The 13,849-nt window shown below is 34.6% G+C and overlaps 1 protein-coding gene across 8 annotated transcripts in view; it reads right to left on the reverse strand.

Moving 5' to 3' along the window:
• Positions 1-13,849, reverse strand: part of ODF2L (outer dense fiber of sperm tails 2 like) — a 37,195-nt gene that overhangs the window by 8,293 nt on the left and 15,053 nt on the right. For all 8 annotated transcript variants that reach the window (XM_040470857.1, XM_040470850.1, XM_040470854.1 and 5 more), the window contains 5 exons: positions 12,780-12,965; positions 10,201-10,310; positions 8,886-9,021; positions 3,924-4,034; positions 1,774-1,878 (listed from right to left, as the gene is read on the reverse strand). In XM_040470857.1, the coding sequence (XP_040326791.1) occupies positions 1,774-1,878; positions 3,924-4,034; positions 8,886-9,021; positions 10,201-10,310; positions 12,780-12,965 (648 nt within the window). The remainder of the gene's footprint in view (positions 1-1,773; positions 1,879-3,923; positions 4,035-8,885; positions 9,022-10,200; positions 10,311-12,779; positions 12,966-13,849) is intronic.

A 13,849-nucleotide genomic window follows, 5' to 3' on the forward strand; every position in this document is an offset into this window, starting at 1 on the left:
GCACTCATCTTCGTTCAGGTTGGTGGGGTTTACTATATATTTGTAGTTAGCTAATGTCATCAGTACTCAGTAGACTGTAACTTCATCCTTAGTGTTACTGTGAGCAAGTCTCCCTAATTTTATCTACATTCATCCCTTTGGCTAGTGCGGTACCTCACTGTGGCATTTTTGTGGAAATGTGACAAGAAGCAAACCTAAGAAATGCTTACATGGCTAATTAAGAAAAAATAACAAGACATATGGCATTTAGGATGTTTATAGGAAGGAAAAAACAAGAGCCAGACTCTGTCCCTGAGACAGGGAACACCTAGAGCTACCGTGCATCACCTGGCACTCTTGATCACAAAAGGTCAAGCAAGAACAAAGTGTACCTCTGGGTCCCCAAACATCTAAGAGCCCATGAGAAAACCATGAGAGTCAACAGTGGAAAAGGAAAAATCTCATCTTAAAAAATGACTTTTCTAGGGGCACCTGGGTGGCTCAGTCAGTTAGTGTCTGACTCTTGATTTCGGTTCAGGTCATGATCTCACATTTCATGGGTTCAAGCCCCATGTCAGGCTCTGTGCCAACAGTGCACATCCTGCTTGGGATTCTCGCTGTCTCTCTCTCTCTGCCCCTCCCCTCCTTGTGTTCCCTCTCTCTCTCAAAAGTAAATAAACTTAAAAAAAAAAAAAAATGAATGGAAATTTCTTAAAAAAAAAAAAAAAAAAAAGACTTCTGGTTTAATACCAGTTAGAAGACATTGTGACCTCGTGGTATCTGAAAATTACAGGCTTTTGCCCCATCAGCCTTTTGAACAGGTTTTTTTAATAGGCTTTTTATTTACAGTGCTGCTTAGCAAAAGAGACCTTTGCAGTGGTATGTCTCATGAGAAAAAGAGACCAGAATACATGAAATGCTAGACATGCTGCTAAAAATAGGTGAAAAGTAATTCTAAGAAAGTAGTCAGTTGCATGTTAGGTGGGCTATCTTTATCTCTGTTTAACCAGCAGAATGCCCACTCTGGCTGACCTCTTCTTCACACTCATGCCTCACTCAGACATCTCGATCCCAAATGTGGGGGCAACCCAGAGATAGTCACCTTATTATACTCAGTTGGAAGTGACTGGTAACATCCCATGATCTCTCCAGCTAGGAGTCAGTGTCCTAGGACTTCCACTGCTTCCTTACCAAAACAACATGACAAGACCCAAAGAGGGATGAGGTTTCATTTAAAAACTTAAAAATATTCGCAAAAACATCCTAACTTGCCAACACTGGCCTTCCCCTCATTCTGTTGCAATGGGGTGACAACGGGAAATGATGCTGTTTTTTTAATATTATTTTTCCTCCAAATATTCTCTGCATTTACCAGAGAATATTTACTTTGCTTTTTAGACACAAAAGATTTAGTACCAGAAACAAAAAGGTGGGATTAAAAACGAGAGATATTCAAGTTTGCATATTTATGGTTGAGGAAGCTCAGGGATTAAGTGATAACCATTTTTTTTTGAGCTATGTTAAGTCTGCTCTTATGTCAGAAAAATTAAACATTTATGCTGTTTTCAAAATATTAAGGAAAAAGTAAAAAAATAAAAAAAAACTCATACAAACATTTCAAGCCTGGAAGAAACATTATCTCTTTAGAAAACAAACTCCTACAGAGATTTAAGACAGATAATTCCTAGGTCTAAACTAGAGAAAACAACCACAATGAAAGAATAGGTATAGTACTCATAAAGTACAAAACGTATAAATAAAATATTATTTTATTGCTTAAAACATCAAACTTACCTTCTCTAACTTTTTATTTTTGTTTTTTGTTATTAGGTTATTTTCATGTAGCAAATTTTCACATCTGCTTTTCACCATTTCAGCTGCTTCTTGCAACTTTTGTATCTGAAAATAGAGTAACATATTTTATTATTAAGACCACAATGTAAGGGCACCTGGGTGGCTCAGTCTGACTCTTTGTTTTCGGATCAGGTCATGATCTCAAGGTTCGTGAGTTTGAGCCCTGCATCAGGCTTTATGTTCATTGCATGGAGCCTACTTTGGATCTTCTGTCTCCCTCTTTCTGGCCCTCCCCTGATCATGATCTGTCTCTCAAAAATAAATAAATGTTAAAAAAAAAAAAGGCTATAATGTAAAATAAAAAGCAAATCATTATTTCCCTATCAATACCCTCAGTATCTTTATCTTATGTTATTCCTGCTTTAATATAAGAATAGATCAGTGCTCTATTCCAAACTACAATCCTTTTATGACTTATCTGTCTTTTCCCATCAATACTTCTAGTCTCTCCCCTTAAGACTGAATATTAGAGAGATCTATACTTGCAGGTTAATGAACTTTAAGGAGAACTAAAAAAAATAATAAAAAAAAAATCTGAAGACTAAGGAGTAATTGAAATATGCTGACATGTATGTCCACATGCATATTTATTTGGGAAGAGTCAGATTTATTACAACAAAATAAAATGCGTTTTTGTTTTTTTATTTTTAAAAAGAACATTTGATCCAAACTATACCAATTATTTTACCAATTCCATACCAATTATTTTACACTCCAAAATTTAAAAATGCTCAAAAAAAAAAAAAAAAAAAAAAAAAAAAAAATCTAAGCACTTCAAACAAAGCCCAGAGCCTAGAACATGCACAGTATTCTTGCTGAGGGATTAAAGCCAAACACACAGCTGGAGGATACAGATGTCATTCTCCATAATGTGTCCCGCAGTCCACTATGGCCTCCATCTTACCTCTGGTCTGGTAAGCTCCACATGACTGCAATATATATTCTTTAAGTTTATTTTTATTTATTTTGAGAGACAGAGAGTGCAGGGGAGGGGTAGACAGAGAGGGAGAGGGAGAGAATCCTAAGGAGGCTCCATGCTATCACCGTGCAGCTCAACGCAGGACTTGAACTCATGAACTCTGAGATCATGATTTGAGCTGAAACCAAGAGTCAGAAACTCAACCAACTGAATCACCCAGGAGCCCCATGACTACAATATTCTAACTGGATGTCTCAACTTCATTTTCCCATCTAAACCATCCAGATGTACTTCCTTCCTACCTATCTACACAATGCCCTGCTTAAGCTTTTACCTTTAGTTCATTATTCTTTAATTAAAATGCTCTCTCATCCAGTAAAATCAAGCTCTTTATTGACTAGTCTGTTACCATTGTTCAAGGACCTGCATAAGTCCCATCTTCTCATACATATTTTCTTGAATACTACATTTCCAAAACATAAGGTTTTCTATAAATTGCCACTGAACACATGCTGTATTCCATATATATTTTTGTATGTTCTTTTCCAGGTCTTTCATATGACTAAATCAGAATTTTACTTTTTTTATTGGGAAAGAGGGAGTGTTGAGCTTTAATGACCCTAGAAGGGAGTCATTATTCTACATCAATACCATAACATATAGAAGATGACAAATAAATATAACTAAGTTTAACAAGATTGTACCTAAGGTTTACATTACACCTACGTAATTAATTTTAGATTGACTTTTAATTCTTTTTAATGTTTATTTATTTTTGAGAGAGAGCACGAGCATGGGAGGGGCAGAGAGAGAGAGGGAGACACAGAATCCAAAGCAGGCTCCAGGCTTTGAGCTGTCAGCACAGAGCCCGACACAGGGCTCGAACTCACAAACTATGAGATCATGACCTGAGCCAAAGCCAGGTGCTTAACTGACTGAGCAACCCAGGTGCCCCTAGATCTACTTTTAGGAATACCCAGTATATACATAGTCAGTGTATGAATCAGGAATCAGCAGAATCATCTACTTATAAAAATATACGAGGCGTTAAGAAATAGATGGGACATATATTCTATCACAAGATAATAGCTCCACCTTAATTTAGATCATTAAAAATGCAGTGTTTTAAACTGTCTACAAAATTTAACATTAAAATGAATGCAATAGTCACCTGAGTTTTATATACTTCAATAAGGGCTTTCTGTTGTTTTTCTACTTCTTGCAATTCTAAGAGTTCATTTTCGACAGAAACAACCTCATCCTTCAAAGCAGCAAGGGTAGTCTAGCAAAGAATATATAAATAGATTTTATAAATCATTAGAATTCACTTATACTCTGGTGCTACAGGGTTATAAAAACATAACTCATTTATCAACAAAGTTAATAACATAATTATCTTTATTGCATAAAATTACCATTTAAATTTAAGAAGTTTAAAAAGTTAGTAATAATGAATAACTATAATAAGACTTATGTAAGACATATATTTTTAAAACTTTTAAAATTTCCTGACAAAGAAAGACTTGGAAAATAGAAAGACCATGTTCTTTGATGGGAAGACTCAATACTAGTGACATATCAGTTTTTTCAAAACAATAACACTTTAAGTGCAATTTCAACCAAAAATACAACAGTTGGGAGGAGGGGGAATATAACAAAATTAATTTTAAAATTCATATGGAAAAATAAATGGGAAAAACTAATACAATTCTGAAAGAAATACTAAGGTAGAGAATCTCAGTACTTACTAGATATTAGGATGTATAAAGAACTAAAATTTTTAAGTTTACTGTGTGTGTATGTGTATGTAAATATACATATACATATATATATATATAATGTATATATATATTTAATTTTAGAATTTAAAAGTCAATGGAAAAGACAAAGAAAAATACACCAAAATTATATTTAGTATATGATAAAGGTTGAATTTTTAAGTCAATGAGAAAAATGTGGATCACTAAATAATGGTAATAAGACAACTGTTTAATTATTAGAAAGAAAGTAGATTAACTCCACCCAATATTATTTTTTGTATTTATTTTTATAAAATATATTTATATACTTACTTAAAATAAAGCTTTAAAATTTTTCACAGAAGATACAGCTAAAATTTTGATTTTAGGATAGCAAAACCCCTACTAAGCATAGAATCAAAAAAAGATATCAAGCATTCTAAGAGTTTGGGATTTTACCTTCCAAGTTTACAAGTTAGCCTGGAACAGTTTCATGGATGCTAGCAAAGGATGTGAGACTCCTGGGTCAGAGACACAAAACTTCATTGCAGCAATAGCAGTAGCCAGATGCCAGATTTGTGGTAGCTTCCTAAGCCCCAGCTCCCACAGGGCAACACTGTGAGGGCCAAATGACACTCACACCTTTCAGGGGAGGCACTACCGAGGCGCAACCCTGAGTTTAGGGAACCCAGATCTCTCATAACAGGCAGTAAGCATGTCTGCCCTTTGGTAAGGAAAACATTGCTATCTCCAAGGATGTCCATTATACAAACATCCTTGAAAAGATAGTCTGGATCTCAAGCAGTCAGTCCTTTCTACTTGTAAGATATGCAGAAATGTGACAGACTCAACAGAAGCCATAAAAGAAAAAAAAATATGTATACATACATATGTGTAAATGCATCTCCCTGAACTTCATTGCCCCCTCGAAAAATTTAAGAGGCAAACAAAATGTAAAAGAGAATAACAAATTATGACAAAAGATTAATACCTGAGTTCTTACATGTTAATTAGAAAAAAGACCTAAAGGATAATGAGTAGGTAATTCATAAAGGCAGAAATATAAATGACCAATAAATACATGAAAAAACATATTTACTGGTCATTAAAACATACTCTGGGCACTGGATATTCTTCTATTAATGAAGAAAAGAAAAAAAATCCCTTCCTTCATGGGGCTCACATACCCCATGTATAGAAAGACAAAAACAAGGGATAGATGAACGCAAAACAAGAACATGAAGTAAAACACACCCTACATGAACTGTGGATGGGCCAAGGAGGTCTCCAGAAGGGACTTTTGAGCAAACACTGAAAGTGTGGGTCTTTGAGGGGAGGGAATTCCCATAGAGCAAGGCAACGGTGGGAGAAGCCCTGGCCAGTCAGGGAAAAACTGTAAGAAGGTCAATGTGGCAGGAAGGGAGAAACCAAAGGGGATAGTGGAAAGATGAGACCCGAGAAGTAATGGATAGCCAGGTGGAATAATGCTTTGTAGGTATTTATTAACCAGGTATCACTGGAGGGTTTGGGTGGAGCAGTGGCATGGTGCGACTTACATTTTTATGGGAACGACTCTACTGCTGCACTATAATCTGAGTGCAGGTACAAGGGTGGAAATAAAGAGGCATTGGGAAGTCACTGTAACTGTGAGACATGCTGGTGGCTTAAACCAGGACAGTAGCAGTGGTGCTGGGGAGAGATGGTCAAATCCTAGATCTATCTGTAGTAGATCTGCTGACAGACCGGAAGCAGATGGGAGAGAAAGGAGTCAAGGATGACACCAGGTAAAAGAAGGGTGATTGCTGTTACCTGACATGAGGACAACTGTAGGATGAGCTATTTGGGGGAATACAGAAGCTCTATTTTTGTTGTTGTTGTTGTTGTTCTTGTTGTTGTTGATTTTCCAGAGGGGTGGGGGGGATGGGCAGAGAGAGAGGGAAACAGAGGATCTGAAGCAGGTCCTGCACTGAAAGCAGACAGCCCGATGCAGGGCTCAAACTCACGAACTGTGAGATCATGACCTGAGTGGAAGTCTGACATGTAAGGGCTGAGCCACCCAGGTGCCCCTACAGGAAGTCTATTTTAAACATGCTAACTTTGAGACACCTATTAAATACCCAAGTGGAAATTTCAAGTAGGCAGTAGAATACTTGTCTGGAATTCGGGGGCAAGGTCTAGGCTAGAGATATAAATTTGAGAGCCCCCAGGATATACCTGGTACTTAAAGCCCCAGCACTAGATGAGATCATCTATCAAATTTGGAGAGATCTCTTTTAAAATTGTCTAGTACTGGAAAAAATATAGGGACCCAATTATGATGGGTAATTTGGAAATATATAACACCAACACTAAAAATGAGCCTTCCTTTTGACCATATAATTACAATTCTATCCTAAATGTATCCTAAGAAAACAGATATGCAAAAAGACTCAAGGAAACTGTCCACATTTTTATTTATAGCAGCAAAACACTGGAAGTGGTCCAAAATCCCCAAAACTATATGCTAAAATAGTAACTTTAGTTTCAGTTATGAGATCACAGGAGATTTTTAAATGTTTCCCTTTATGCGTTTCTGTTTTTCCAACTCTTTATAATGAACAAATAGAACTTATAACCATCCAAATAAACTCTTGCAATTTCAAGAGAAGAGGTCACTGGGTCTTGAAAGCAATATCAGCTCAATTTTTTTTTCATTTGAAACATTAAAATCTAAAATTATTCTGGTCACTAAAAGTAACAAAATACAACATCTAGGCAATTTTGCATTGCAAATAACATATGCCAAACACATCTAAACTTCTTTCCTTAAACAAAACCCAGAGAATAATCAATTAAAAATACATGTTTGCAAATTATTCATAGGATGTAAGATATAAATTTTAACCCAATGATTTTTATACCAGGTAAATTTAAAATTAATTCCATTTACCACGTGATTAAAAATTAGATTCATAATGGATGAAATACTGATTATGCTAATCCTTTCTCTCTGAAGGCTATCAAGGAAATTAAGGAAATAAACATAATAAATAAAATTGTTTCCTCTTCCAAGAAAAAACATTTTAAACATTCATTCAATAAATATTGAGACCTCAGTGTATGTCACACCTTCCCTGGGCATTCTGGGCACACAAAGATGGGAGTTGATAAAGAGAGATTCATCCTAATTGAAAAGACTGTGGGGGAAGTAGCATTTGAGCTGAACTAAGGCAGTTCTGAGATATCACCAGGAAAAATAATTGCAAACTGGAAATACAGTAAAACTATAGGAATAGATAGAGGAAGACATGAATAAAATGCAGAAAATAATGAGTATTCATATTTGGCTAGAGCCCAGGATAACCAGAAGACTATATTCCCCAGTCTCCCTTGCACCTAGTTGGGGCCATGTACCTGAATAAGTAGAAGGTAGAGTGGTACGGAACTTACAGGAATTCTCCCTGAGAGGAAGTGAAACAGGAGATGAAAAAAAAGGGGGGGAAATAATTCATCTTTTTCCCCTTGCATCCTTCTGCTCGAAACTTGGCTATAATGACTGGCGCTTCAGCAGTCATTTTGGATCATGAGGGTCATAACCTAGGAATGGCAATGGGGGAGAGCTAAAAAGAGGCTAGGTTCTCTGATGCCATATCAGCTTTGAGCTGCCAACTCTGGCCTTCTTTTACATAAAGAGATTCTTTTCTGTGTTCTATTTACTATCCTCCAAAAATTGTATTAAAAAACTGAAAAGGATGCCGTCATCTTTAATCAAGTCTCATCTGGTTACATGTATCTCTAATTGAGAACTCAAACATTTTTTTCTCAGAAAGTATAAAAAAACTTCTCCATTTTTCTCTGGTACACATACAAACCAATCACCCCTTGGATTTGATTAAGTTGGAAAATTCTTTCTGGTTATGAAGCAGCCAAGAACATACTTTCTGGTTTCAAACAAACCAGGCCTGAGGTTACATCCTATCGTAACCATGACACCTAGAAAAAAATCTTACACATTAAAGTTAATGTAATTTTGGATGATTCAACAGATAAAATTGGAGAACAAATAGTTTTTTAAAAAGTTGAAACAGTTGTTCAACCTCACAAGTCTTATTTAATATTGCTGAAAACAACTTTAACACGTATCTGTGTATACAACTATAAACACAAATCTATACACAAGTACATGTCTACATGTGTATGTACAGATATATAGAATATATATATCTATGATATATATCTATGATATGACTATATAGTTTTATAAGTTGCATATCATAATGATACTCTAATACCCTGACAAACATAAAGGACAAAATGACACAACAGCACTATCCTAAGCATGCTGTTATTTCCAGCTACTTCTACTATGTTGTCATTAGACAATATATACACATACACACAGGAACACATATTACCTTTAATTTTGTATTCTCAAGATTCAGAGTTTCATTTTCATATTCAACTGAGTGAAGTTTTCTAAGAATTTCTTCACATGAATTTTTACCAACGTCTTCTACTTTCTTCAGGTCTTCCAAAAGATTAGTAATTTGCCTTTGTGATATAAATGATATATTTCATAAAAGTCACAGAAACTTTCATTTAAATAATGCTTTTTAAGTGTGCTTATAAAATTATTTTGGTAGGGTGCACTGTTTCAAAAGTTAATACAAGCCATGGACCAAGGTAAACAGGAAGCAGTTATCTATCAGGTTACTACCTGAGTAACACTGATTAGCAATTATTACCCATCGATGAAGCCAATGAGAAATTACACAACGTTCTCTTCACTATTCAATAAAATGTCTAAACTGTCATCCAAAGGTAATCTGTCTGTCTCTCATTCACACACATGCACATACATATACACAATCTCAGGGACAAAGTTAAATAAAAGGCTCAAGTGAGGCAATACTTCACCTTTAGAAGCAAATGATACACGCTAGTTTACAATGATAAAACTGAAGAGAACATACAGAAGATAAAACATTTAAAAACAGATATTCAGGGTTCATTATTGTTAATCAGTAATAAATTTGAATAAAAGATATGCATTTTGAATCACTGATTTTTCTTTGTTACATAATCCAGGCACTTAAAGGAACAATAACTTTTAGGACTTTGAAACCATTTATGTTTTTATTGTAAACTCCGTTATATATTTTTATACATTCTTGCTCAGTAGAGAAATATTACTTCCATTTTAAGACAAAGCAGTGTTAACATTTACTGCAAATAATAGATGACACATACTCAAATACTAAATATTAACCTACAAAGTTCAAAATGTGAACACCAATGCACTTTTTTTTAATGTTTATTTTATTTATTTTTGAGAGACAGAGAGAGAGCGTGCACAAGCGGAAAAGGGGCAGAGAGAGAAGGAGACAGAGAATCCTAAGCAGGCTCTGCACTATCAGTACAGAGCCAGATGTGGAGCTCAAACTCCCAAACCATGAGATCATGACCTGAGCCAAAATCAAGTGTCAGACGCTTAACCGACTGAGCCACCCAGGCCCCCTAGCCAATGCACTTTTTAATGGGTAATCATTTTATTGCATTTTTGTAATAGAATAAGAAAAGTTTACAGAATTATAAATAGCAAGAATATCAAATCATACGGACAACCTTTACCACATGTAACCCAGAAGAACCAAAATGCAAACCACTTAAAAGAGGAAAGAACTAAAAACACTTATTAAACACTAAAGAGTTTCTAAATTTTTTTCTTACTTTTTCATTGTTTCAATCTGAACTTCCAATTCAGTTTTTTCTATTACAATTTTCTCATAATGACTTTTCCAGGTATTGGAAGCTGAAATTGTTTCGGACAGCTTGGCTTCCTAAAAAATACATCAAGTACTCATCTTGTAATTAAATAACACTTTGGTTTTGTGCAGAGCCCTAAACACAAATACAACATAAACAAGGAAATGCTCATCTTATAAAGGATGGAACTCTTGATACAGAAAATTATTTAGAGTACAACTCCGAACATAGGAAGCTTTTAAAGTAAACGTTGATAGTATCTTTAATTAGTATTGCTTTATATGCGCACAGTGGTAGTTCTAACACATTTTAAGGATGTTAATATAACTATTTTCAAACAATGTTTCATAATTAATGAGGTTAATTTCCTTCCTATTTCCTGAACTTTCATTTTGCATTCTATGTATAGAAGATGTTAACAACCACATAAGCATCAGAGGAGAAAGAAGTCCTTAATGGTAAATACAGAAACTCTTTGCAATTCCACAATTCCACAGCATTTAGTAATGCTTATTATGGATACATAAATGCCTTATTTCTCATTGCTATGATGATGTCAAGCTGTTTTGTAGAGGTCACTCCCATTGGCCTTCAGATACTGTTACTGTTAGCAAAGAGATGAAAATTATAGTGATGGCTTTATCCATTTTGAATGTGAGCTCCCAGACGTAGATTTTTGTCTGTTTCATTCATTGCTAGGGCCTTGAATAGTGCCTGCCATAAAGAAGACTCTCAATAAATAGCTGTCAAATGAATCTACCCTTTACAAACCCACCTAGTGAGCTACAGTCTTTGTGCCCCCTGCCCACATTCTATAGAACAACAAACTCACTAGGAAGACAACAGCGCCAATAATTATTAATCAGAAGATCCAGAAAAAGCAATGATAGCCACTGATATTTATTGGGGGCTTTTTTCCTTACTTCCATCATTCAACTACTTTTTTGGTTTACACTTTTTTTATAGTAATATTGTTGATACACTGAATAAAGCCTAGTATTCTGCTTTCATATTTTATGTAAAAAGAATTTTAGGTTGCACTATGAAGTTTAAGTTGGACTGTGTGTGTGTGTGTGAAGTGTAAGTTGGATAATATTCTATAACATAAAGATTCTTAGAAATTGTATCCGTAAAATAAATGCTATGAAGAAAATTTAAGACATGATATGATAGTTGGGGGACTACTTTGAACAGAGTGGTCAAGGAAGGCCCCTCTGAAGAGATGTCAATTACAAAGATAACTGAATGACTAAAAAAAGAACCAGCTATTGTGAACCCGAGAAGAACATTACAGCCAGAGATAACAGCAAACAACAAATCTCTATGCATTAGAGGAATAGAAAGTAGGCCAATATGGCAAAAAATGTAGGACCGCCAGGCAGTGTGCTTTGACATGTATTTTCTCACTTATTCCTCCCTACGGTGATATGAGATAATAATATTGCCCATCTCCTATTTTATAGTTAAGGAAACTGAAGGTTAGAGAGGTTGGGTGCCTTACCCAAAGTCACAAGGTTCACAAGTGGAAGAGCCCTCCTATACCGTGATCTGGAGCAGGAGCGACATGATGCTATTTAAATAGGAAAACCCCGAGGATGTGAAGGGCTTGATTGGGTTTCACCACTCAATAACACTTCAGGTATTCAACTAAGTCTTATAACTTTCTGGATTTTGAACTTATTCCTCAATTCTTTTTGTCTAGATAAATTCTTCTGAATGTAGATCATCTTTAAATGTTAACACCTGAGCTTATAAAATATTAAGCTGCTTTGTTTACACAGAGTTTATACAAGTCTGCTTTCAATTCTAAAAGATCCTAATGCTATAAGCCTTAACATAAGTTCTTACGAGGTCCAATACCAGTGAGACATTAAAAAGAGTAAATATTTTATTAACTGCTAATTGAAGAAATATAATAATTCATCAAAAACAACAAAGTACTAGCTCCAATTTTCAACTTTGCACTACACCCAAGGATAACTTTCACATGGTGTGTTTACATCAGCAAATGGTTTTAAGTGCATTACAGAGTTCAAATGAAGTGAATTGCTGAATAAAGTCATATGGTTTAATAACATAAATCAGCATTTCCCAAACTGGTGTTCCTTAGAACCCATTCCAAGAGTTGTTTTGTGGGTAAAACAAGAGTTCTGTGGTTAATAAGTGGTGAGAAACTATGAGTTCAATACTCCTCATTATTGTTTTACTTTACTGAAGGCCTACTCAGGGCCTTTAATATGCTAATGTATACTGTCTGCTTCCAAGGGGGAATATGTATGAAGCATTACCCTTAGTTTGCATTAGATGCTTTGGGACACATTTAATATATCCTTTAATAAAGTTCCCAAGGAAAGACTGATAAATTTCAATATGCAAATGTGACATTTTATATAATCTTTCAAAATAAAGACTAAAGCAACAGAGTAAAGTTTTTCTAGTGTCAGTAGCATTAAGAGAAGAATAAGATTTATATTAAGCATTATGACATTAACTACATAAACTAAGTACATAGGACAGTAAACAAAGAATGTATATATACTTACCCGATCTCTAATTTGGGAAGTAAGGTTTTCCATGTCTCCAGTAAAGTGTTTAAGCCTTTGTTTGTAAATTTTAGATGCCTTTTTTAGAGCTATAGTTTTTTGCCTACTTGATTCTTTCATTGCTACAGCTTCATGCTTATTCTTTCTCAGTTCTAAGTTCCATTCAGTTATCTTGGTTTCTAAGCTCTATAAAATATATATATTAGTAATATTTAAATTATTTTGGAACTCGATCTTTATGTAACATTATAAACATATATAATCTTCCATGGATTTTATCAAAAGGATTAATCATAGGATTAATAACAAGCATAACAGTAAAGAAAGGTAGTTTTACCATTGTTTATTTGTAACCAGTTGTAGAATGAAAATTTAAAATATATAAGCCTACAGAAAACTAATCCTATTCTTATTAAAGGTACTAATATTGGTGATTATGGCACAAGCATTTTCTTAAAACTTTCGTAATTAACTAGAACTTTTAAAAATTTCACATCTAGAATATTATACATAGTACTGGTTATGAAAATCAAAAAAACATAATTGAGCTGGAGACAATTCAAACAAGATACACAAAGCTTAAAGGAGTCAGTAGCTCCCTACACACATTAGGACTCTTTAGTTGCAATGATAAAGGCTTAAAGGACATATGATCAAAATCTACAGACCACAAAAGATACAGATGAGATAAACACAGGCTTACTTAGCAAATTTTAATTTACTAGAATTAGGGGGAATGCCTTGACACTCAAAGAATTACATCAAGGGCAATAAAAGTGTTCCTTTATCTGGTAACTTTGTGGGAGTTATTAATCCAAGACTAAAGAGGCTTAGAAAGGTAAATAACTATCAGATCCATAAGAATTAGTAAAAGTAAAAAGACATCTGAGGGGCTGAGGGATGTGTTTCTGTCCATTGACTTTAATGGTGTTAATTGGCATCACAGTTTCCTTACATATCTCTTGGTGGCATAACTAGAGACAGAATATTAGGATGGATGGATGATGGATACGATTTAGTGTAACTCTCATGCTTTTATTTCAAATTAAGACTTTGTATTTAAAGTATTT

This window comes from Herpailurus yagouaroundi, unplaced genomic scaffold, assembly GCF_014898765.1.
Source record: "Herpailurus yagouaroundi ecotype Mexico unplaced genomic scaffold, PumYag 77, whole genome shotgun sequence".
Classification (NCBI taxonomy): Eukaryota; Metazoa; Chordata; class Mammalia; order Carnivora; family Felidae; genus Herpailurus; species Herpailurus yagouaroundi.